This window comes from Punctularia strigosozonata (assembly GCF_000264995.1).
Source record: "Punctularia strigosozonata HHB-11173 SS5 unplaced genomic scaffold PUNSTscaffold_9, whole genome shotgun sequence".
NCBI lineage: Eukaryota > Fungi > Basidiomycota > Agaricomycetes > Corticiales > Punctulariaceae > Punctularia > Punctularia strigosozonata.
In genome coordinates this window covers 607,127-629,729 of record NW_006767441.1, presented here as the reverse complement: position 1 = coordinate 629,729, position 22,603 = coordinate 607,127, and the positions used below count along the sequence as shown (strand labels likewise).

At 53.4% G+C, this 22,603-nt stretch overlaps 10 protein-coding genes across 10 annotated transcripts; 3 read left to right on the top strand and 7 right to left on the bottom strand.

Moving 5' to 3' along the window:
- The first annotated feature begins 42 nt into the window (after positions 1-42).
- PUNSTDRAFT_89243 (calcium/proton exchanger) lies at positions 43-2,214 on the top strand. The gene is made up of 11 exons (XM_007385378.1): positions 43-612; positions 666-691; positions 744-801; positions 866-914; positions 967-976; positions 1,034-1,090; positions 1,147-1,390; positions 1,447-1,526; positions 1,583-1,719; positions 1,782-1,936; positions 1,989-2,214. Exons 1-11 carry the CDS (start codon positions 207-209, stop codon positions 2,000-2,002), a joined length of 1,236 nt encoding a protein of 411 aa, XP_007385440.1. The 5' UTR covers positions 43-206; the 3' UTR covers positions 2,003-2,214.
- Positions 2,215-2,245: 31 nt separating this feature from the next.
- Positions 2,246-3,038, bottom strand: PUNSTDRAFT_114629 (phosphoglycerate mutase-like protein; the record flags this gene model as incomplete). The annotated part of the gene is made up of 3 exons (XM_007385377.1): positions 2,246-2,671; positions 2,721-2,798; positions 2,850-3,038. 3 exons carry the CDS (start codon positions 3,036-3,038, stop codon positions 2,246-2,248), a joined length of 693 nt encoding a protein of 230 aa, XP_007385439.1.
- Positions 3,039-3,440: 402 nt separating this feature from the next.
- On the bottom strand, positions 3,441-3,818 carry PUNSTDRAFT_135829 (uncharacterized protein; the record flags this gene model as incomplete). Its single annotated transcript, XM_007385376.1, has 1 exon — positions 3,441-3,818. One exon carries the CDS (start codon positions 3,816-3,818, stop codon positions 3,441-3,443), a length of 378 nt encoding a protein of 125 aa, XP_007385438.1.
- A 617-nt stretch (positions 3,819-4,435) lies between these two features.
- PUNSTDRAFT_135828 (phospholipase A-2-activating protein) lies at positions 4,436-7,824 on the bottom strand (the record flags this gene model as incomplete). The annotated part of the gene is made up of 18 exons (XM_007385375.1): positions 4,436-4,576; positions 4,632-4,697; positions 4,746-4,818; positions 4,869-4,948; positions 5,000-5,220; positions 5,286-5,463; positions 5,515-5,601; positions 5,654-5,904; positions 5,968-6,114; positions 6,173-6,329; positions 6,376-6,437; positions 6,491-6,739; positions 6,804-6,943; positions 6,996-7,125; positions 7,178-7,281; positions 7,337-7,493; positions 7,543-7,723; positions 7,780-7,824. 18 exons carry the CDS (start codon positions 7,822-7,824, stop codon positions 4,436-4,438), a joined length of 2,469 nt encoding a protein of 822 aa, XP_007385437.1.
- Positions 7,825-8,703: 879 nt separating this feature from the next.
- Positions 8,704-11,855, bottom strand: PUNSTDRAFT_135827 (uncharacterized protein; the record flags this gene model as incomplete). Its single annotated transcript, XM_007385374.1, has 18 exons — positions 8,704-8,935; positions 8,991-9,330; positions 9,382-9,432; positions 9,483-9,547; positions 9,595-9,741; positions 9,792-9,800; positions 9,850-9,908; positions 9,961-10,076; positions 10,127-10,162; positions 10,218-10,434; positions 10,490-10,937; positions 10,990-11,164; positions 11,217-11,268; positions 11,329-11,418; positions 11,528-11,558; positions 11,615-11,634; positions 11,682-11,747; positions 11,799-11,855. 18 exons carry the CDS (start codon positions 11,853-11,855, stop codon positions 8,704-8,706), a joined length of 2,211 nt encoding a protein of 736 aa, XP_007385436.1.
- Positions 11,856-12,677: 822 nt separating this feature from the next.
- PUNSTDRAFT_144684 (uncharacterized protein) lies at positions 12,678-14,212 on the top strand (the record flags this gene model as incomplete). Its single annotated transcript, XM_007385373.1, has 4 exons — positions 12,678-13,020; positions 13,068-13,464; positions 13,517-13,955; positions 14,024-14,212. The coding sequence occupies exons 1-4, from the start codon at positions 12,702-12,704 to the stop codon at positions 14,210-14,212; spliced, it is 1,344 nt and encodes a 447-aa protein (XP_007385435.1). The 5' UTR covers positions 12,678-12,701.
- Positions 14,213-14,834: 622 nt separating this feature from the next.
- Positions 14,835-16,311, bottom strand: PUNSTDRAFT_104658 (uncharacterized protein; the record flags this gene model as incomplete). Its single annotated transcript, XM_007385372.1, has 3 exons — positions 14,835-15,751; positions 15,804-15,964; positions 16,020-16,311. 3 exons carry the CDS (start codon positions 16,309-16,311, stop codon positions 15,185-15,187), a joined length of 1,020 nt encoding a protein of 339 aa, XP_007385434.1. The 3' UTR covers positions 14,835-15,184.
- Positions 16,312-16,830: 519 nt separating this feature from the next.
- Positions 16,831-18,995, bottom strand: PUNSTDRAFT_89233 (actin-like protein ARPC3). The gene is made up of 8 exons (XM_007385371.1): positions 18,837-18,995; positions 18,696-18,781; positions 18,418-18,638; positions 18,185-18,367; positions 17,984-18,111; positions 17,238-17,919; positions 17,031-17,129; positions 16,831-16,975 (listed from the first exon to the last, which is right to left on the bottom strand). Exons 1-6 carry the CDS (start codon positions 18,907-18,909, stop codon positions 17,396-17,398), a joined length of 1,215 nt encoding a protein of 404 aa, XP_007385433.1. The 5' UTR covers positions 18,910-18,995; the 3' UTR covers positions 16,831-16,975; positions 17,031-17,129; positions 17,238-17,395.
- A 136-nt stretch (positions 18,996-19,131) lies between these two features.
- Positions 19,132-20,897, top strand: PUNSTDRAFT_71788 (dynein regulator; the record flags this gene model as incomplete). Its single annotated transcript, XM_007385370.1, has 8 exons — positions 19,132-19,166; positions 19,233-19,392; positions 19,444-19,744; positions 19,858-20,035; positions 20,096-20,192; positions 20,241-20,372; positions 20,425-20,526; positions 20,583-20,897. The coding sequence occupies 8 exons, from the start codon at positions 19,132-19,134 to the stop codon at positions 20,895-20,897; spliced, it is 1,320 nt and encodes a 439-aa protein (XP_007385432.1).
- Positions 20,898-21,170: 273 nt separating this feature from the next.
- Positions 21,171-21,491, bottom strand: PUNSTDRAFT_70864 (uncharacterized protein; the record flags this gene model as incomplete). Its single annotated transcript, XM_007385369.1, has 1 exon — positions 21,171-21,491. A coding segment is annotated over one exon (321 nt), but the record flags the coding sequence as incomplete, so codon positions are not given.
- Positions 21,492-22,603: the final 1,112 nt, after the last annotated feature.

Below are 22,603 nucleotides of genomic sequence, written 5' to 3'. Positions count from 1 at the left end.
TCTTGGCGCCGACCGGATAGGTGCCAAGAGGTTGGGGAAGGACCGGGAGCTGTGGACGTCCGCAGGCTCGTGACGTCGATCCTCCCTCCCTTGGTGCACCGCCCCGGGAGTTTCGGTTCAAAGCTGTTGAAAGCTTGGACGAACGCTGTCTTGTCTCATCCTTTCTTCCCGTCGTTCCTTTCAAATCGTCCCAACCGTCCTCACCGATGCCCCCGTCGTCCGAGCGAACGCCACTGCTGCCCAACGGCGCCGACGCGCACGCCGATGTTGAAAACGGCGCGCCGCCGGAGCCTTTCGCGAAACGTGCCGTCAAGTTCTTCAAGGCTGAGGGCGAACCGTCCTGGGCTGCCTCGTACCGTCACTTCATCTTTGGCTCATATGTCAACATACTCCTCGTCTTCGTACCTCTATCCTTCATCTCTCATCACCTACACTGGGATGCTGCTCTGCGCTTCGGATTCAGCTTCATGGCTATCATGCCCCTTGCGGCATTGCTCGGAGATGCCACGGACCAGATGTCATTGAAGCTCGGTCAGACCATGGCTGGGCTACTTAATGCGTCCTTCGGAAACGCGGTAGAGATTATTGTGGGCATCGCTGCTTTATTACAGAGTGTGTGATGGTTTCCATTGTCTAACCTTGTCTGCGTGCTGAAGTCCGTTTAGACGAGCTGAGGATTGTGCAGACCTCCGTCAGTAACATGTGCCCGAAGTGATCCATGTCTGCTGACGCTGCGTACGCAGATGCTCGGATCCATTCTCTCAAACCTTCTGCTTGTCCTGGGCTGCTCGTTCTTTGCAGGTGCACTGTGGCTTCGACGTCTTCCGTTAGCTAACATGGCAAGCTGATTCGGTCGTCATCGCAGGCGGCCTCAAGTATTCTGAGAGTAACTTCCAAGTCACCGCAGCTCAAGCGTGTGTTAAATCAATTCCCATACGATTGCCCATGCTGACAGCTTCCGTGTAGTTCTGCTTCCGTGCGTCATGGTCGCAATAGCTGTAATTGACGACGAAGCCAATTTACTCCGGATTAGCTCATGACCCTCGCTTGTATCACGCTGGTAATACCAGCTGCATACCACATGTCCAAAGTGCGTAGCAAATGCATACTTTGCCCTCCATTCTAGCACTCACCCCCAATATGAAGCCCGCTGAGGACAATATCACGAACGTGCTTGCCAGCGAACGGGGTCTTCTCATTATTTCCCGAGGAACCGCGTTGTTACTCCTACTCATCTACATCGCGTACCTTGTTTTCCAGCTTAAGACTCACGCTTACCTTTATATCGCCGAGCTCGAGGAAGAGGAAGAAGCATCGAAGATGAGCACCGTCGCTGCTGCTACCGGGCTCTTGCTCGTGACCGTCATTACCTCCTTCTGCGCCGATTATCGTGAGTCGCTCGTTTCCGTCATTGTCCATATCACCAATTGCTTATCATCACCGAAGTGGTTGCGTCCATCGAAGAGACCGCGGAGCGGTATCATATACCCAGAGCCTTCATCGGTCTAATTTTGCTTCCCATCGTCGTAAGTCGAGTGTCGCTATAATAAAGCGCCGTAGCCAACTATCATGGATTGTACAGGCGAACGCTGCAGAACATGTCACGTCCATATGGATGGCCCTGAAGAATAAAATGGAGCTCACCATCGGCATATGCGTAGGAAGCTCTATCCAGATCGCTGCCTTTGTCGTTCCCGTGCTGGTCATCGTCGGATGGATGTGAGCGGGCATGCCCTCTCATCCACGTCATAGCATCGCTGACGCCCTTTCGTTTCCTCCAGCTCAGGACACCCGCTTACCCTATTCTTCGCTGACTTCGAAACCATTGCGCTTTTCGTGTCGGTCGTGCTCGTGAACTTGCTCATCATGGACGGCAAGTCGAACTATATGGAGGGTCTCATGCTGATTATCCTCTACCTCATCCTTGCCTTGGCCTGTAAGTGGGCGACCCTTTCTTCGCTCGTGCTGCCGCTGATCGATTGACGCAGTCTGGGTGTCGTAAATCAAAATATGTCTGTGCGTGCTTCAGGTACACTATTGTGCTTCAGACCTCCTTCGACTTCTTGAATGCCCAGCGCTACATGATACAACCTTATGGTGCTTGCATCTTTGCTTGTTACTTGGTACTGCGCTTGCGGCAGACAGACACTGTAACTCCACGGCCTGTTCGCTCTTATTTATTGAACCATTTTTTGAATCGGGGTATGCCACCGCCATTATCAGACAGCAGACAGCCAGGGCTATCCTATAGCTCATCTACATTGATTGCAACAGCCTCCGCAACGAGGTGCGATACATCGCCATACTGGATGACTGATCCTGTTTCATGGGTCATCTCGATTATCGTCACCGAGGTATTCAGGCAAGGCCCTAGATGTACTCCATCCTTGCACTTGACTTTGTGGCTTCCTATCAAGTTCCTCAGGAGTACGCCGATGAACCCCCCGTGGCTCACGACCAGAACATTCTCCGTCGGCAGCTCTGCGCTCTCCCCGGACGCTGGGTCAGCTGTCACGTTTCCATGGTGTGCCGTTGATGACTGTATATATCTCTCTATCGTCTCTTTCCACCACTTCGTTGCGCGGGAAGCGAAGTCGAGCGAACTTTCAGCGGACTGAGGTGCAATGTTGTGGGGATCTAGCACGACTTGGCCTTGAAGCTCGCCCATGAACTGACATATTTAGCCCCTCCAGATGTCCAAGTGAGCGTACGATCCTCACTCTTTCTCTCAATGCATCCTGCTTCTTCAATTCAGGCTTCACTTCGTTGGTATTTTGCCCCAGAATTATCGCACCGGTCTAGTGTAATCCATTTCAGACCACTACCCTCGTAAATGTGATGATACACACTTCGGATGCACGAGCTAGATCGCTGGCAAACGCTTCTGAGAAACGCACTTGGCTGAGCGCATTCGCGACCATATGAGCCTGACGGCGGCCTTCATCGTTAAGCAAGGTGTCCAGATGCCCTTGAATTATCCCCTGCTTGTTTGCGTCTGTTTCTCCGTGACGGACGATGTAGATCCTCGTCAACCTCATGAGGGGTCGACGTCGTAACGAAGGTAGGTAGGTAGATTGCCGACGAGGTCCCGGTAGCGGAACAGCCGGTTGCTGCGCTGCACGTACGCCACTCGTGCAGTCGACAGCGTGCCAAGCAGCTCAACGGTTTTCGTGAGCTGATGAAGCCGACCACACCGTCTCACCACCGGCACCAAAAAGTCCCAGGTACATGTGTACATACAGTGCTATGTAATGTATGCTAGGCAAGCCGTCTTCAGCTCACTGGTCGAAGTCCGGCTCCTCGTCAGTGCGTTAAAAACCCCAACCCCAACCCCCCCCCCCGCCAAAACCGCTTGGGAAAAAAGCGGGTGGGGGAAGCATCGTCGAAGGAGACACAGACCTACAACGTCAGTCAAGCGCAATCGGCAAGGTAGAGGCGTATCAAATGCACTGTGTAAATATGTGTGCAATCCGGAAGTGCGGCGTAGCGTACTGTCCTGCTCTCTGGGATTTCCCTGGAGCGAGATACGCATCCAGGTGCGCCTCCGCTTCAGGCGAGGTTTGCGATTCAGTCCCCGTCGTGGGCGAGCCTTGGGAAGCGTGGACGTCGATGTTCGTATCTTGCGACCCAAGTTCAGGGACGGATTGCGCCGCAGCGGGTTTGATCCCAGGACCGTCGAGACCACGAGTGGGCATAGTAGCTTTCGGAGGGGCGACTCGCAAGATAGGCAGCGACATGATGGCAGCGAGTTTGCGCAGAGAGGAGGGAGACTCTCCACTCGTTACGGCGAACCGATGACGTCCCCGTATGACAGGCATGTTGGGATGTCGAGTGGACAGCCGGACGTGACATTACACATATCGCGCAGACGTAGGAGGGACACAGATATAGGGGTAGCACTTGCATATCTCCCGAACTGCCGGCAGCCGCCCTGTCTGATAGTAGACGTGTATGGGCCTCTAGCATGCATTCAGAGGGCAGGAACTAGTGCAGGGATGCATGATATATGCAGAGATGGGGATGGAGTGGTGGATCGTCGAAGAACAGGACACCATAACGGTCGGACGTCATCCACAAAGTACTCCGTGTATCCATTGACTATGCCCATGTCCTGTGTCTGATACAGACGTCTACAAGCATCGGGTGCTCAGACCAGGCTCGGGAATGGATTCTGAGGGGGCCAAGGGTTGACGGGAACAAACAATTCGAACGATCTGACCGCGACTTGATATGAACCTAGACTTCTGTCCATCATTCCGGATATTGTCATGACTCCTACCTTATCGATCAATCCAATCTCTGCTATGAGTTTACAAGATGTGATGTTTCTATACTGTATCTACTACGGAGGATAACAACCGCGGGCGTCGTCGCAGAGTATGACCATTGTTGCATCAGTTTGTCCACCTTTGACGCCCGTATGAGGCCCTTAACATTATAACAATGTCTTGATTTCGCCGGCCAGCGTCTTAACACGCAATTCCGGGAAAGCACCCACAATCGCTTCTAATGCTTGCTGCACCGCCGCATTGCGATCTCCGTCAAGAACAAATCCGAATTTCTTTGCGGCGTATATCTATCAGAGATCCGGTGAGCTTCCTAGCCAGACAGGGGTCGTTGATTATACGTACGATATTGCCAAGGGCGACTAATCCACGATACGCCCCTTCCGAATCTTCTTGCTCTCGGAGGGGGCCCTGAGACAAGATGAGGATAGATATATGGCAGAAATGGGCGTGACATACCTGTAGTACGGTCCTGAACAATGTATCTCGCGTCTCATCAGCAGCCCCAGGATTCAGTAACGTCGTAGAAACGCTGTTTCAGGTAATAAATGGATCGTCATTGCAAACCGGGAATTGACGTACTTGAAGAGGAGCGTAGCGAACGCCACACGTTGAGGTTTACTCAATAGCTCATATTTGCCATGAGCCAGCGTCTCGATGACCTAACTCGCATGTTAAAACCTATGAGGATAGCATGTAGGAGATGTTCTCACCCACGCAACCCATGCTTCCCCGGATGGAGTATCGGCCTGGAAGACGTTACTCACTCCTCGAAAGAGAAGCAGGAAATTGGTCTCTTTTGATCTGTCCAGCCAAGCCGACGTCCAGGGTTCGAACCAGTCGGTTGATTTGAACAGCGCCTGGATGAAGGACAACCGAACGCCCGGTTGGGCCAAAGTTTCAGGGCAGTAACCGAGTATCAGTCGACAAGTGTCTAGAACTAAGAGTTGGTCAGAAATCGTGAAACTCTGTGCATATGGCGGAGTCGTCCTCACTTACGGGGGAATCGTGAGCCAAGGGGCCATCGCTCGAGAACGCCGAGTACCACCTCGAGGTGTTTTGGCGACACGGGGCTTGGAGGGACTTCCGTGATCGGTGATGAAGCGGCGGCCAGATAGGAGAACACCTCGTCGAATTGCCGGATCTCGCCAGGACTCATGGTCATTTTCAAAGTGGACTGGATGTTTGTCAGTTACGTTTGAGGGTGCTGATGCAGAGTAATATTCACAATCTCAGTACGGAACGCTTGTTCGAATTCATAAATTTTGGCTCTCATTGGAGGTACGTTCGCCGTCTTGAAGCTGAAGGCGGTCGTCTGCAAATGATATGAACACAGACTATCAAACGTCGAGGATTTGACAACTTACTACAGGGAGCACAGCCGGAGTGCCAACAGCGGGGGCAGGTGCCGAAGGAGCAGGAGCAGGAGCAGGAGCAGGAGCAGACGAGTATCGAGAACTGCCCGTATAAGGATCGCTCAGAGCAGCGGGGTTCTGTGCAGGAGCCGGTGCTGATGAGACAGGTGCATAACGATTTGCGCCGGTGAATGGATCGACAAATGAGTTGGAAGGACCTGCGGCAGGCACCGAGGCTGATGAGGACTGATAACGAGAGGCTCCTACAGAATGATCAGCGTCAAAAGTTTAGAGAACCCTCGAGCACAGCTGAGTTCTGTATATACCTGTGTATGGATCAATGTACTCGCTACCGCCTGCACCAATGGTAGCTCCCTGAGTATTTCTGTTGATGAACTCGACGACCTGGTCGATATATGACATCGGGAGGTCATTAGCCTCCAAGAATCTTTGTGCCACGGCGAAAGGGTTCTCTTTAGGGTTTGCGCGATCAGACATGGCGTAGGAACACCAAAATTGAGTGCAGCATACCGTTCGCGTTATACGGCAATTTCAGAGGCGGCGCGCCGTCCTTTATGTCGACATCGAATACATAGTCGTATTCTCTGCCTTGGTACAGCTGCTTGCGGCCAGAGCCGACTGCATCAACTACATCGCCAATCTTCTGCCATCCTGATGAGGCATCCCACTACAGGATCGTCAGTCCAATGCTTCTTGCCTTCGAGGTACATTACCTGATGGGCTTCTACCCCTCCTCTGTCATTTTTCACCATGATGACCTGCCCAGGTTTCTTGCCTAACTCGCTCCTTAATGACCTTCAGAACGTGACGCGGTGAACAATGACTGACCAGGCTGTGCTAAAGCCTCGGGACCTTGAACATTGCTCATGTTGGCGACCTGTTGGGCAGGTAAAGCTTGGCTTGCGACCTGATCTTCGAATGCTTTCAGGTCCTCTGCAGATGTGTGTCGTGCGGTATCCGCGCTAAATACCCGCACAACACCGTCGCTGCATCCGGACACAATATCCCCGTTGGGCATGACCGACACAGTCCATACGGAGATTGCCGGGTGGACGATGGTCTGCGCACATTCACCGTCTGCAGAGGGGATAGGCTACGTGTTTGTCCTTGTGGTCCGGCGGAATTGCAGAGGAAATCATACCTCGCCAAACTCTGACCGATCGATCCTCTCCTCCTGATACTATGTCCCCGTTGGGAAGAAGAGCCAGGCTGTAGACGAAGGACGTGTGGCCCGAAAGCGAATATACGATGTCGCCCTCCAACGTCCAGACGTGAATCTGACTGCGAGCGATAAATCAGCTAGTTATCGGAGCGCCTACGATTCTCGTTTCACCTATCATTCGAGCAAGAAGCAAATCCAATATCAGGTACCACAGCGAGACCTCGCACGGCATCGTTGTGACCTTGGAAGTTCCGTATGACTCTATGCTTCTGCCATAGCTTGATGCTCTTGTCTGCCGAACCTGTGCGCGGACTGTTAGAGCGGGAACTAAGCTTGCCATGACGTCTACTCACCGGTCAGGCATTGTTCGTGATCCAGGGCCAAAACGGCCCACACGGATGCTTGGTGGCCTTTGAGGTCATATGCAAGCTTCCAATCCTTCCACACTTTCGCAGTCCTGAGTGTACGCTGTCTTATGCATACAACAAAGATTGTGAGCGAAGGCCACTCACTTGTCCCATGATCCGGATATGATTGTCCCGTCCGGCGACACATGAAGAGCGCAGACATTGTCTCCATGCCCAATTAGTGTGAAGTCCGGATCCTCTTTCGGGTTCGCGAGGTCGAAGACATTGATCACTGTGTCTTGCCCTCCAGTAACGGCAAAGCCTGTATGCGATTACGACATAGACCACCGCTAGGACGATGCGTGACACACCCTTGGGAGCGTCTGTCGTCGGCGGAACATAGGCTATAGCATTCACGAACCGGGAACCAGCACGGAGCACCGAATGTGGCTGGAAACCAGTAGACGTCTCATCTCGAGCCCAAGCGATGGCAGTAGAGTCGCGGGAAGCGGAGAGTATAAGGTCGTTCGTCGGGGAGGCGACTGCCCGGACCTGAATCGTTCTGGTTGAAACCGCAGAAGGACTCGTTCATGTATTCGATGACGCACGTCTTGGGAATGGGCGGAGAGAGTGGCGGAGAGCTTATAGGACATCATCGGGACTTCGTCCAGATCGATGAAAAGAGGGAGAGGTCGGCGCAGAGCCCAAGGACAAGGAAGAAGCAACGGTGTTAGGTACTTACGAAGCTCGAGCTTCTATACAATAATCGTTCCAATCTGTACGCGTGTGCGCGTCCACACAACGCTCTGGATTGTTCCATGACTTCCTAGACTTCCTGTCTACCCTTCATCGATGATCTCAGGACAATCACAGACGATCCAGCTGCGGTTGCTACTGCTGAGCGACGTTCAGAGAGACACGCCAAGAGACCTAGATCGTGGATAGGCAAAGCTAATCAAATTCAATGCATACTACTTGAATATATGTACACCACACTAACGAGCCTCATCGCCGTGATATCAGCGAAAAGGCCATACGGAGGTGCATCATCCCACTTGATCTCCTGGGACCTCGCATGCGAAGAAGTCGAAATGCCAAATCGCAAGGGGATGAACTTAGAGATAAGTCCGCCGCGGCGGGCGGCGCGCGTTTTCTGCAGCCACCTCAGGGTCGGCTCGCGCGAGAAGAGGCCGCGTTATCACGAAGACAGCTTGCGCAGTTGATACGTCGACACATGCGACAGTTGCAAACAGGATTTTATGAACATGTATTGCAGCAAAGTTGCGAAACGATAGCAAAGCTTCGAAGCACAAACCCACGAACCCCCGGATCAGGAGCCCACACAGCGCCAGAGTATTGTATTACAGCGTATCAGGGTCGGTTGAAGACACATCCACTACCAGTCAGAGAGCAGAACCTTTGATCACCAGTAGACGAATGCCCGGTCCATGCGCTTACGCCACGTGAAGTTGACGTCACAGCGAGTTTAGCTCCGAGTTGATTGCAGTACCAGTCAGAGCATTTGAGGCCAGTTACGTCGAGAAGTCCACACCAGAGGTGACCGATATTTTTGTCTTCTTCTTCGTCGCGCCGTGATCCGACGCAAGCTGTCTCTTCATTCCTCGCATTGGCGAAGTCATATTTTCTTGCTGGGACTCCTCCTGCGTCTGCGATTCGTACCGGTTCGGTGCGACGCCCCGGTGTTCTTGAGTATCCATCTCGACCCTCTGAATAACCTGAGCATCGTCCCCTACAGTCGCACCACTAGCACTGCTGTGAGGCCGGGTATGTTTAGAAGCAGGTATGAAGGATGACATACGACGACGATTGTTGAAGAGCGGCATTGCTGCGTTGCTTGCGTTGGTCAACCTGGATAGGGTCATCTCTGATATTGGCGCTAGCAATCGCACAACTTGCCAGTCCCTTGATCCCGAGAAGGCGATCTACAACGCTCTTATCCGGGTTAAAGTAGTCCTTGTATGCTTGCTTGTTCTTGCTTCGCACGTCGAATGCGTACTTCTGGCGGTGTCCGACCTGACGACCCTTAGCACGTTTGGCCTTGCCTTTCTGTCGACGTTTGGAAGCGTCACGAGTTACAAGGGTCGTGGTCTCGAGCAAGCCAGACTCGTCCCTTTCCGTGACAACCAGAGCGACGAAACCTACAGATGGTCAGCGGGATAAGCTGAGCCGTGTTCGCGGAGAATTGTTACCCTCTGCTTTGAGCCTGTTCCACAGCTGCGATGCCAGAGCCGGGAGGCACCCTGTGAAGACCCGTGAGACGAACGGACCTTGATGTTTATCCCAAACATACCCTTTTTGCGCGTGAAAGAGGCGCAGTTGTCAGGTTTCTGCGTTTCCGCGATCTTGAGAGCCCTCCTACATGGCCTTGTCACGAGAAGTTCAGGAATGTACGGGATACGAACCGGAACGAAGCCAGCGCAGCGTAGTCGGCTGTTAACTGGGACAAGATTTCGGGAGCTGACAACAGGGGCCATCTGGGGTCGGTCCGGATACGACAGTTGAAGCAGATGAACGATTGTGGAATTCGCCTGTCCTTTCCGTTATGATATCTACCAAGCTCATCAATACTCGGGTGGCGTTAAGCCGAGAATTACCTTACCCCACACACCTGTGTACTGGTAAGCTTCAAACGCAAGCCGTGCCGTTTTGTGACTCACCAAGCATGGTACCATCGGCCACATTCACCTTCGCACAATATGCAATCTGCATCTTCTCGCTGATTCATAAATTCAGAAGCAAGCTGGTCAGTGATGATAGCGGCGACGTACGTTGACACCGCAGTCGCAATCGATCGTCTGGCTTCCATCGTGTGTGTGCTTCTTGCCGCTTTCAGCCTTGCGTGCCATCGGGCTATGGAAGGATTCAATGGAGTCGAGATCATCTCCTAGAGGGAGTAGGCGTGAGACCGATAGGCAATGGCGCCTCTCGACGTACCATGCATCAGAGTGTCAGATATTTGGCTCGCAGCATCTGGATCACAGCCGCCATCAGCATGAGGCAAGGAATCGACATCGCGATCACAGACCAAGCATCTCCGTGTCCACGAGCTCTACAGCTGTTTCCGTCTCGCTTGGGACTAGTTTTTGCAACATTTGCGTATTGATGCCAAGGCTAGACGTGTCTGAGGTAGATAAACTTCCGGAAGGAGGTAACGACGTGATGCTTGACTCCGCGATTTCGGTTTGAGTGAAGATGGGCTGCGTCTCATCCATATTCGAGGACTGCGCAGCCTTCCTTATATTCTATTGACACGGCAAAGTATCAATTCACGAACAAAGATGCAAACGAATGCCTCACCAAACAATCGACATCGCGAGGAACGCTCTCCGACACGCCCATGAATTGGGCTTCGCCTGTAGACTTGCCTGCATCCATACTCTCCTCTCCTGTCGGATTCTTGATGACCACAGGCTCGATAGTCCCGTCGTCTTTGCGTATACCAAGTAGTGCTAACGTATCCCGCCTCTGGGATGCCCTCGGAGTTGGCGCGTTGTAGTCAGGATCGTCTTCTCCGTCCGCATCTCGATCCGTCAAGTCATCGTCGGCTGCCCATATGCTGCGTCTCTCTTCGGCATCGCGCTGTTGTAGCTCAATTTCATGGACGCGACGAGCGATCTCATCGACTGGGGTAGGCGCTGGCCCCTGCTTACGGCATTTGCGGGTGGCGATCGTACTGACGAGTGAAGCGTTTACGGGATCTGGGGAGGGGAGAATGCTGGCCACAGACGCAATCTTCAGATCGATACTAGGAAGAGATGTATCAGTTCTGGCACACGTAAGGGGTATAATGAACCTACTCGTGCCAGGATGTTTGGAACTTGCCGATGCTGATTTTCTCTGGCACTTCGACCGGGCTATGCGTCGCGAAGAAGAACCTATCCTTCTCCTCATCACCACGCCTGAAATGAGGAGGCTCGTAGTCCTCGGGAACGTGATCGTAATACGCCAGTTTGAAAGTCGCGAACTTGCGCCCTATCAAGGTTTGGTGCTTCGATCTCGTGGACGGCTGGTAGTAGCAACTCACTGGGAAGGCCTTTCAGGAGTCCAATATGAAAAGTGAGCATCTTTTGGATCGCCTGGAAGATCGAAGCTTGGTCCATTTCCTTCGACCGCATGCGTCTATGACCATGGCGTACCGACAACATCTCTCCAACCTCTGCGAGGGTCGGCGCGCCTTCGGGTGCAGGCGCTACGGAATTCCCTTGACGATCATCGACTTTGAGTTTCTTCAATTTATCGTCAAGTGAGACAATTGGTATGACTTCATTGCTGCCTGGTACTTGTTTATACTCGAATAAAAATTAGCGCATGCTAACCTGTTCATAGATGTTTTACCTCGAACTTAAAAGTGTATGATTCGACGATGCTAAGAGTACATGGCAATGTTCAATATGACGTTCCTGCGCTGAAGCATGCACTCACTTGTTCGGATCGGTATCGTCCTGCGTGGCCTTAGATTCAATGAATATAGTTAAATGCAAGCACGTACTAGGTATATAGCGATTGTGAGCGTGCGAAGGTAACACTTCTCGAGCGCGTCGAAAACCCCATTCTCCTAGAAGTAAATATGAGCATATATGCGTGTCCTTGGAGTCGTATCACATACCATAAAGTCAATAAGCTGATCGCCTTCATTTGTATGCCCGCGGGCGAGAGTGAACATCCTATGCTTTGTCCCTATCAGCTCGCCTGCGGTGGACGAGCGTGTACTAAGGCCTTGAGACGGCATGCGATTACTAGAAGAGTAAGCGAGGGTGCCTGGTTCCCGAGTGTGTCAGATGTTTTGTTCGGTGCGAGAAATCGTATACGCACTCCGAACAAAGTTTTCCTCCGGAAGGAGATCCCTGCACGGATATGTCAGCAAGGTGCGGGTGCATATATGCATGCATTCCGATCGCATCGTAACTATCAGGGCTATGGACCATATTATAGCGGTTATTCAAGTGTGCACGACTTGCCGTAAGTATGCAATGGTTCCGAGGCTAGCATTAAGCAATGTTTTTGCGCAAAGCAAGCTCTGCGATGCAGTCACCGGCGCTCCTATCTGCAAGAGAGTCTACGATGTCCTGCGACGAGATGGATTGAAGTAATCTACCTTGGTGCGAACGGCTTGCTCCATATTAACAATGAAAACCTGAAGGATCCGGATATCACAATGGACCTGGAACGAATCGTGGTCGTCGTCGACGTCAATGTCAAGCGCGTCCGGGTCACGAGACCAGGATTGGAGTGCGCATGATCGTGATTGCGTCCCGTGGGATGACGTCAAAACCCCTGCCCATCTCATCCAACGTTCTTAGGTTGAATTGAAGTTAGTTGGGGTTGACACTGGCTTGTGTCTGCTGTCCACCTGTCGCTTATCACTCGTACTTGCAAACGTATGGTGCCTGCAAACAACCCACTCACAGATACTGTGCAGTACTACACCCTGGACGCATCTTACGGTTATCCGCATGCGTCCTCAAGTACTCAGGAGAGCATCAGCACACAGACATCGCCGGCGGCCTCCATGTCGGATGCAAGACAGTCTCATTCACCTCTCTCAGATGTGCGCTCATCTAAAGCCACTGATCGCGAGGAGAGAAGCGGAAGCTCCAATAGTTCTGGCTCGAAGACAACTACCACCACTCCTCACCAGAAGGTCGCAGGCTTCGAATTCACCAAAAGGAAGCGCTGGGCAGAGCTTTTGATTAACGAGCTCTCTGAGTGTATCGTCTTTATACTCTCTCCAGCTGGCGCAATCTGGTTCTGTGGATATTCCATCAACGAGTTGCTGGGCTGGAGGGACGAAGAAGTGGTCGATCGGGACTTTGCCAGTCTCATGAACGGTGAGTGAAAATCTCTTAACAACGGATCACGCGGTGTTCATGCACAGAAGACGACGATCGTAATCAATTCTATGAACTATTCGGCGACTCTATCCGAAACCGAAGCGAATTGCTATCTTATGTTCGCCTTCGCTGTAAACCACCCGATTATCCAGCGGTACCGTTCCCACCCAACATGCAGGGCGCTTATCCTGGATATGGATCACCATCAGCTCCCGTCGCTCCCGTTAAGCACAAGGAAATGCTCTTCGAGATCAAGGGGTATCCTCATTTCCTTTCGGACGAGGACACGGAAGAATCTGAGCGGACGTCTCAGCATGCCAGTCTTGAAAATCTTCACTTCGATAGTACGCCCCAGCTCGGGGCCGGCAATCCGTTTCAAGGAGAGCCGTGCAAATGCTTCTTTGTCACGGCAAAACCGTATCCCAGCAGAAACAGCGCCATGTACGTGCATAATGGCTCTCAGCACAGCGTCATCATACGAGAAAGTTCTCAGGTTGAATACATTCCTCGAGCTTAAAATTGAGAATGAGCGCCTGCAGCAAAAATTAGCGAATTTGCGGGCAAGACAAAATGCGCTCGCAGTCCAAGGTATCGGTACCGCACCAGTCCCGCAACCCTCCACGTCCATATCGGCGTCATCGACGAGTTCGACCTACGGAACCAATAACCACGCTCAGGGCGCTCAGTACGATGCCACTGAACACGGAGGCTCATATGGTCCTGCATGGTCAAACTACACCTCAGGGGAATATGGAGAACAAATGCGAAGTCCGGCTCCACCGGCCCCTGCTGGCGGCTCGCAATCATTGGATCCCTACAGCAATGTCGGCATGGCATACGGAGTCGGAACGAACTCGCCGGGGATAGTGCAATCTGAGCGAGACTCTGACGAAGATCCGCGAGGCGCAGGGGACGACGGCAAGCGAAAAAAGGTAGTGTGCAGATCTGCAATTCGCTGCGCCTCGAACCAAATGTCTCACCCGACCTTAAATCCTTTCAGCCCAAGAGAGTTCATACCCTGTCCGATCAATATGTGTGCGTCACATGCGGCCGGACCGACTCTCCAGAATGGCGCAAAGGTCCTCTTGGTCCGAAGACCCTATGCAATGCCTGCGGTCTCCGCTGGGCCAAGCAGATGCGGAAGTTCGAGAAGGAAGGTGGCGACAAGCTGGATGTCGATGGGGAGTGAAATACTGCACCCTTAAATGCCAGTTCAAGCCATATACGATTACTGAATCTTGATCCCTACTCTGGATTATCATCGACGCACTGTATCTTGTCTTACACGCCATCTCAGTGACATCTCATGGGCTCGATCGACTCTGACATATTTGTTTTCCTTGGTAAATGTACACGAGCACGTTCCATAGCTCGGTCAGCAGATTACACGGTGAACAAACACAGCGATGATGAGCAATTTGCTGTCCTTTTGTCCAAACTCGCCACGTTCATTCCGGCTGAAAGACTCTGAACCTGAGCGCAGCCGCCGCGGGGCGTATCGAGCAAAAATTCCCGGTAGATCGTCTTACTGAATTGTGCGAGTGAGGCAGTTTTGGTCGTCAAAGCTCAAACCCTAATTTTCTTCTGAGAAGCATTGAGACAATAACGAGATAACGATGTGAAATCTGCGATTCCTCCGCTGCTGATAGCATTCGATCTCGAGCTGGTTGTTGCGTGTGGCACGTAAGCACGGAAGATGAATATTCCGCATCTGCTGTCGACCACGAGGTTCTGAGAGCGTGGCATTTCGGTTCCGACGTTGTCTAAATATCGCTGCGAGAGCTCTTACTCGCGCTCGTGTACAATTGGGTGTGATAGTACATTTGTATGGTTCGGGACTAGGATAAGGCGTGGGTTGCACGAGGTATATCGGCAAAACGAATGACGAAGATACGAAGGGTGGAGGTGTCCGGGAGAAGTAAGGAGGAAGGCGAAAATATACGCCCTGAAACTATGGTGGTCCAAGACGGAACGAGGAAGCAGCCTTGCTATACCACCGCCCTACTGCGAGAAGGGAGTGATCTGCAAGGCAATAAAGATACAGCAAATAACCATGTGCTGTAGGATAGCAGCAGTCGGCATGCGTGCAGCATCCAAGAGACGCGCGAGCGGTTGGATGTGGTCATTGATGCGTTGGCCGAAGACGTTGTGAAGACGGAAGCTATGGGGATCGTGTACGCTGCCTCCCTCTCGGCGATATGCGGTCATCTTGTGAACGACATGCATTGGCGTAGAACTCCGCGTCGTCGTCGTCGTCGTCATCGTCGGACTCCGTCGTGGAGAATTCGCTCCCAGCCTCACTTTCGCTCCCGCTCACGACATCCTCCAGTTCTTCATCGTCTGAGTCGGCTTTCAGTTCTAACGCACCCGGCCGTAGGTACGTTGCCCACCAACCACCGAGGAAGGACCTGATCTCGTTCCCGAGTTGCAGGTACTCGACGTTTCGGGCGACACCCTCCCAACTCACCACGCCGCGCGCGAGGCACTCGGCGAGGAGTTGCGTCTGGCCAAAGTATATCCAGTGAATCAGGACGCGGAATGAGGACGCATCGGGAACGGGGATGAAGACGGATATTTGAGTCGTCGAGGAGGATATTAGGCGGGGAGAAAGCTTTGATTGAGATTGACAGGAACTGGGCGACCTCGAGCTCAAGAGGTCCATCGGCAAGGTACCGCTGAACAGCGCGCGAAAGAACGGCGAATGCGCAGATAGGTAGTCCACGTGGAGCTGCGGTCTGGTGATTAGTTGAGTTGACTTCGAACGAGATGTGCCAGCTAACCCTCATGAGTATCCGAGGTGCGAATGGCATTGAAGGCTCCGTGGCGCGCCTGCCAGTGCCCGAGGGATCATGAGCGGCAGCTCTACGTGCAGAGCCCAGCGTGCCCGGCGGGAACAAGGGGGCATCCGGAGTGTCTGCCTGCTTCAGCGGAATCGGTACAACTGCACAAGTCCGCATGATGAGCAGAGATCGCGGACGAGCATGGATGCAACTGACCGATGGTACAGTCCGCCGTATCTGGTGAGGCCCAGTACTGAGGTGCAAGCTCGTGAAGCTGAACCTTGATGTACTCGAGCGGGACGCCGACAAGGGCGGGAGGAGGAAACGGGCGTGGAATAAACGTCATTGACCGCCGATTATTACAGTGTCTTAGATTTGGGCCCGGTGCCGAGCTGATGATAAAAGTAAAGTCGGGAGATGATGACAAGCGACGGGTGGAAGGGTGGTCCTCCAGGGGCAAGCGAGCGTGTCGAGTCGGTGGGGTGCTTTTAGGTTGTTTGCCTCCCATCCAGCGGTGGCGGGATCAATTTGGACTATTGTCTTCGTGTTTTGCGACCGTCCGGGCGAGATGAGACAGGGACCTGAACTGGCAGGTGCGCACCGGAGCAAGGGCGCTTCGCGGCGGATCTGAACTGTGCTTTATGCCGGGACCGGGGATACGCACGGGGCGGAGATGCGCCGCAGATTATTGTATTGGGTCGTCCGAGGGACGTGGTTGTGAGACTAGCGCCGAACGAGGCATGACGGTCCAATTGTTCTCCTGGTATGGCAAGACAATAAGCAGCGAGGAGAACGTTGCGGGGTGTAAAAGAAGGCCCTGTTAGGAGGCTTGATGGCGACCAGATGATCGTCGACAACGTTCTGCGCAGAAGATCACTTTGAGATCAGTAGTATGCTATGCAATGTGATCGCGCCAGCCATTCGCTTTGCGGCGACGCACATGTTCGCGAACAAAGCGCGTCCATTGCGGCGATCAGCGGGGTGGCCGAAGGCATCGTGGCGAGCACTGCCACACATCCCTCGGCTCCTTCCCCTCCATGCAGGCGGCAAAGAGCAGTGATTCGGACGCAGAGATATTGTCCTCGAATCCATACGAGTCCAGTCAGGATTTGACGCCGACAGAGGCCCAAGTGCTGTGGGAGTATGCCAAGCTCAATGTGCATTTGAAACAGGTGCGTCTCGCCGTTCAGCATCACGCCTGGCGAACGGGTTGTCACGTCCTTCCAGTTGCTCGCACAGACTCGCAGGCTTGCAGAAGCCCCCAACGACTCGCTCATTCAACAGCTACGCGTTTTGGAGAGCAAGATGGGCTTCGTATTCACTCTCGTAGGTGTATCCCTTCGCCCGACAGCGCCGTAGACCTCGCAGGGTTGCTATGGATCGAGGGAATGTTTCTATCTCGGATTATGCACCTTCTGACATCGTGTCCCACAGTACAAGGCCTCCGTATGGAGTGTCATCAACTCAGTCCCCGACGGCGACGACTCCCATGAGAATAACGAAAGCACGGACGAGGCTTCCTTCGACACGACCATGCGAGCATAGTCAGATCCGTACGATTGTCTAAAGCCATAGCATACATCCATTCACGTTTACTGCAGTCTCAGCTTAGATGCCAGCTTGCTCGCAAGCCCACCCTCCGCAATTGCGTTCACGTCCCACACGACCAGCCTACCGTCGACGCCAGAGGTGCTGACGTGTGTCACCGCTCCAGGTCCGCCTGCATACGGCCGGACGCTCAAGATAGTGTTCTGGTGAACAGTGTGAAGTACCGTATCACCGGAGCCGCGAGCTGCTTCGGTCGCGCCACCGCTCTGGCCGCGTTCAGCCGCGTTCTTGAAGGTATTGAATGCCGCGCTGTTCAGGCGACCCACGACAGGCGACCCACCGCCGAAACCGGACGATTTGCTTCCTGCCCCGGATTTGGCATCCAAACTTCCGATGAGCGACCAGGCTTGTTCGTTGCCCGAGAACACCAGTGGCTGACAGTCGTGCCCCGCGGCGACGAGCGCGTCCTCGGTAGTCCAGGTCAACGTGACCAGCGGGAGCGTGTTGATCCTGATAGTGTGTATCGCTGGGCCACCTGGGTAGACAATGCTGATCGTGCTATCATGGCCTGTGAGATATCATGATCATGATGAGAGGCACGCTTCGCATCGGGATCAAATCCACAGACTCACTCGCGAACGCGAGAACGTCACCGGAGGGCGAGAAGCCGACGGCGTGGACCCATCCGCCAGACGGGCTCGAGTATTCGCCGCAAATGGTGTTGAATGGGAGCTTTTCGCCCCAGACGGTCGGAGCTGGCCTGCAATGATAGAGATCAGTATCGGGGATTCTGACAATGAGAGATCGCTGATCCCGGGAATCGGGAGACTGACCTCTTGTCAACATCCTTGATGAAGGCAGAGAATACGCGTGCTTTCATGTCCGCCGAGCCCGCAGCGAGCAGGACATTGTTGGGGTGCCAATCAACGGACAGGACGGTGGATCGGATCGGTTTCTTGAGTAGCCTTGAGACCCACCAGTCGTTCTCGGAGTCAAAGGAGCAGATAGCAATCGCCCTAAACGAGCAACAATCAACTCTTGCTCAATGCGCGGACAATGGACATACCTGGCACCACTGGCCACGGCAAACTTGTCCTCCTTGGGGCTCCAGCGCACGTACGTAGCTGCGCGATTGATGCGCAGCAACACGAGCGTAGGCTTCCACACCGTCTGGCCGGTGGTTGGATCGGGGGTGAGTTGCCACACGTATGCGTTTCGGTCCTGCGAGGCGGTCACGATCCGGTTGGTGTTTGGCGCCCAGTCGATGGAAGTTATGGCTTTATCGTGCTATCGATCCCATTCAGCGCCAGAGACGGCAGGCTGCGCCAGTGAGGGAATACGCACCTCCGACAGAGTCTCGGTCGGCACCCATTCCGAGCCCTGGCTAGAGAGGATCGTGACCTCGTTGGACTTGAGGCTCACGGCAACCTCTAGAATTCAAGAGGTTACCACATATAATCGTGTGGAGTCGCATGTCGTGCTCACGGCTGCGGTCGGGGTTGAAGGCATGGGACGTTATAGGCGTCTGGGAGATATTGTACACCTCAGGAGCAGACATTATGTTTCGGTGAGGATATGATCAGGAATCACGACGCAGAGGACGAGCAGTCTACTACTGCGTCTTGGGAGGAAGGGAAGAGCGGTGACGATGTCTGGTACACGCGCGCGCGCCGATCATCTGAACCCGAGGCTACTTCAACCATCACCGTCACGACTCCGGGCACAAGCTGAACCCAACCTCATCCTCGCTCGTCCAGGTCCACGGAAACCCCTTTTCACGATGTCCTTGCTGTCGGAACGGCAGAAGGACGAGTTGTATGTCAAAATGTTACGCTTGCGTTGAACGGACTGTTGCTGAAGCCATGCTGCGCCGTTACCTAGACACAAATCCATGCTGGAATATCTGCACGCGAACAACTTCACCGAGGCATACAACGCGCTGAAGGAGAACTCAGGAACTGATTATACACCTGAACCGAAGTCGAAGTATGCCGGTCTGTTGGAAAAGAAATGGACCAGTGTCATTCGATTGCAGAAGAAGGTAGCTATGCGCGACTTACCCAGGGTAACACCTGCTGATTATCGATTCCAGATAATGGATCTGGAGAATCGAAACGCTGCTTTACAGGAAGAGCTCTCCCTTTCGCCGGCCAAACGCACCGCGATGCAAACCGACTGGGTTCCTCGATCTCCGGCCGCTCACGTCCTCACCGGCCACAGACTCCCCGTGACCAGCGTAGCATTCCATCCAACATACTCCATCCTTGCTTCAGCTAGCGACGACGCGACGGTGAAGATCTGGGACTGGGAGACGGGGGAATTCGAGCGAACGCTCAAAGGCCATACAAAATCCGTCCAGGATTGCGATTTCGATAACAAAGGGAACTTGTTGGGTCAGTGTCCCATCCTTTCCGTCACACATGATCCAGCCTGCAGCTTGAACCACCGGGTCCATTCTGATTATGTTCGAAACGGGATACTAATGCGTTGTGTCTTTGCAAGACAGTGACATGTTCATCAGACTTGTTCATCAAAGTCTGGGATACACAGAATGAGTGGAAGAACACGAAGACATTCCCGGGACACGAGCATGCCGTCTCATCTGTACGTTTCATGCCAGGAGACCAGTACATCATCAGCGCTAGCCGGGACAGGACGATTCGGGTATTTGAAGTGGCATCAACGTGAGCATGCTTGGCGTTTGTTGTAACAGCTGAGAAGGCCATTTACATTACATCGCGCAGACATCTAGTCCGGACGATCACGGGGCATGGCGAGTGGGTACGTTGTGTGCGGCCCTCAGACGACGGCCAGCTACTCGTCAGCGGTTCAAACGACCACGTAAGTCGTACGCATACATTCCAGTTTCCGTTGTTGATTATGCAATAGACCGTACGGATATGGAATGCGCTCAACGGAGAGGCGAAAATGGAGCTGCTAGGTCATGACCACGTTGTTGAAGTCGTCGCGTTTGCACCAATCGCAGCATACGGAGCTATACGTGAGCTAGCAGGCATACCGGTATGACCTACCCCGCGTTTAGCTTGATAAGGCTCTGACCGCATGAACATAGAAAACGACACAAAATAAACCGGGCGCATTCGTAGCTAGCGGCTCTCGCGACAGGACGATTCGGCTCTGGGATGCTCAGACCGGTCAGTTGCTACGCACACTCGTGAGTGACTTCGCATGTTGAATGTCCGCGACGACCTCATCATGTGCACATGGCAGCATGGCCACGACAATTGGATTCGAGGACTCGTCTTCCATCCGTCGGGCAAATTTCTGCTCTCGGCGTCGGATGACAAGACAATCCGTATATGGGAACTCAACACCGGGCGGTGCCTCAAGACCGTTGAGGCTCACGGTCATTTCGTTCAGTGCCTCGCATGGGGTCGGAAGACAGTTGCGGGGGCCAGCCCCGCCACGGCCGGACCCAGCCACGGCCATGGCGCGCCCGTGGCGAAGGCGGAGGAACCGGAGAAGTTGCTCAACGTGGTGGCAACAGGGAGCGTGGATCAGACAATCAAGATTTGGATGCCTTGAAGCAGGTGGCACGTAGTTGAACTTGTGGTAGGAGTTTGGGACATACCTACGGCTTTAGATCTATCTATTCTTGGGCGGATACTGTTGTGTGTACTCTATCGCTTTCGCATTGGTAGGTTCGCTGGCAATTCCCCTTCGCAGGTTGAGAGGCTGACACGACTCGTCCATAGCTAGCTTCCATTACTGTCTTTCATCCCCGTCATACAGCTTGCACGGTGTCCCTATTATGATCTATTGTGAGATCTTTGCCAACAAACGCGAAGACGCGGATTGTCATCCCGGGTCATGGGATGAACATCCCGCATGATCGATTTGAGCAAGGCGTAGGTTTGCCGTGCCCGATCCGTCTAACGTAGCAGCGTCCTTGTTGTGACCGACCCTGCCAAGATCAGTCCGTGAACTTGAAACTATGACTCTCCAGCTATACGCAACGGAAATGTGGTCGGTGAAATATCGTATTACTGGGGAAGGGAAGCTTACAGTGATCTCGCCGCCGCGGTAACTTCCTCGCTTTTTCTTGTTCTTCTCTTTACGGAAACCATCTCCCCGAGTAACAATTAGGTCCTTGCTTGCGCGAGCACCGTAGTCATTCACGCTGCTGAAGCCCTGTATTTGTGCGGGTTATTGTGGGCTATCTCATGGCAGGGTTAAAAACACACTTTCGCATCGTAGGTGTTGTCTCGCAACCGATCGTCCACGAATGTAACCTTGTCAACCTTTATACGCCTGAAGGGTTCGTTCACCTTCCGCTTGCCTTTGTTGTTTGCATTGGCCGCGGAAACTGGCGTGGACTCGGCAGCTGGGGGAGCAGATACGCTTGTTGCGGTGGGGACAGCGCTGCCGCCGAGGGACGTCCGTCGCTTCTTCGTCACTTTGGGAGTACCGGCTTCCTCGGCGGGGGTTTGCGGTTTTGAGGTCGCCTCGAAGTCTGAATCCGAGTCCGAGTCCGAACTGGACGAGCTGCTGGACGACGAGGACGAGGAAGCACTCTTGGTCTTCTTTGTTTTGGTGGTGGGCTTCAGCTCCGGTTTCCCAGCCTCTGATACGGCTTTCTGCGTTTTCTTAGGAGGGTCGTCGTCTTCGTCACTGCTGCTGCTGCTACTGCTAGACTCGGACTCGGACTCGGACTCCTTCGCGGTCTTCTTGGAGGTATTGGGCTTCGCAATAGCGACCTTCGCGGGTTTATCCTCATCCGAGTCGTCAGAGGATGACGAGCTGCTCGAGCCCGATTCCGATTTCGCGGCCCCGGTCGAGAGCGTACGCGAGCCTGATGAGGCTGCGGAGGAAGGGGGTTTCGCAGTTTTCACATTTTTTCCCGTCTGCACTTCCTTTCCTTTGGTCGTCGACGCAGAGGACAAGTCCGGATCAGAATTCTGTGCTTTACATCCCTCGGTAAGGTTCGACATCTCGCATGTTTATGTACGCACCAGTGTCGTCGTCGTCCGGAGAGGAACCAGAAGACGAAGAGGATGATGATGATGAAGCCGAGTCCGAGTCCGAGTCAGACTCTTCGGTCCTGTGCATACCGTTAACGACTATGCCTGCACAGAGTGCGGATGGGACTCACGAGACCGATTCCTTAGTCTCCTTCTGGCTCTTCTTGCTGAGTGACTTCCATTGCTTGACAATCTCGTCTATCTCAACGTCCACCTCACTGGTAGCAGCATAGTTGTCGAGGTCCACCACATCCTTCACTGACTTCTTGA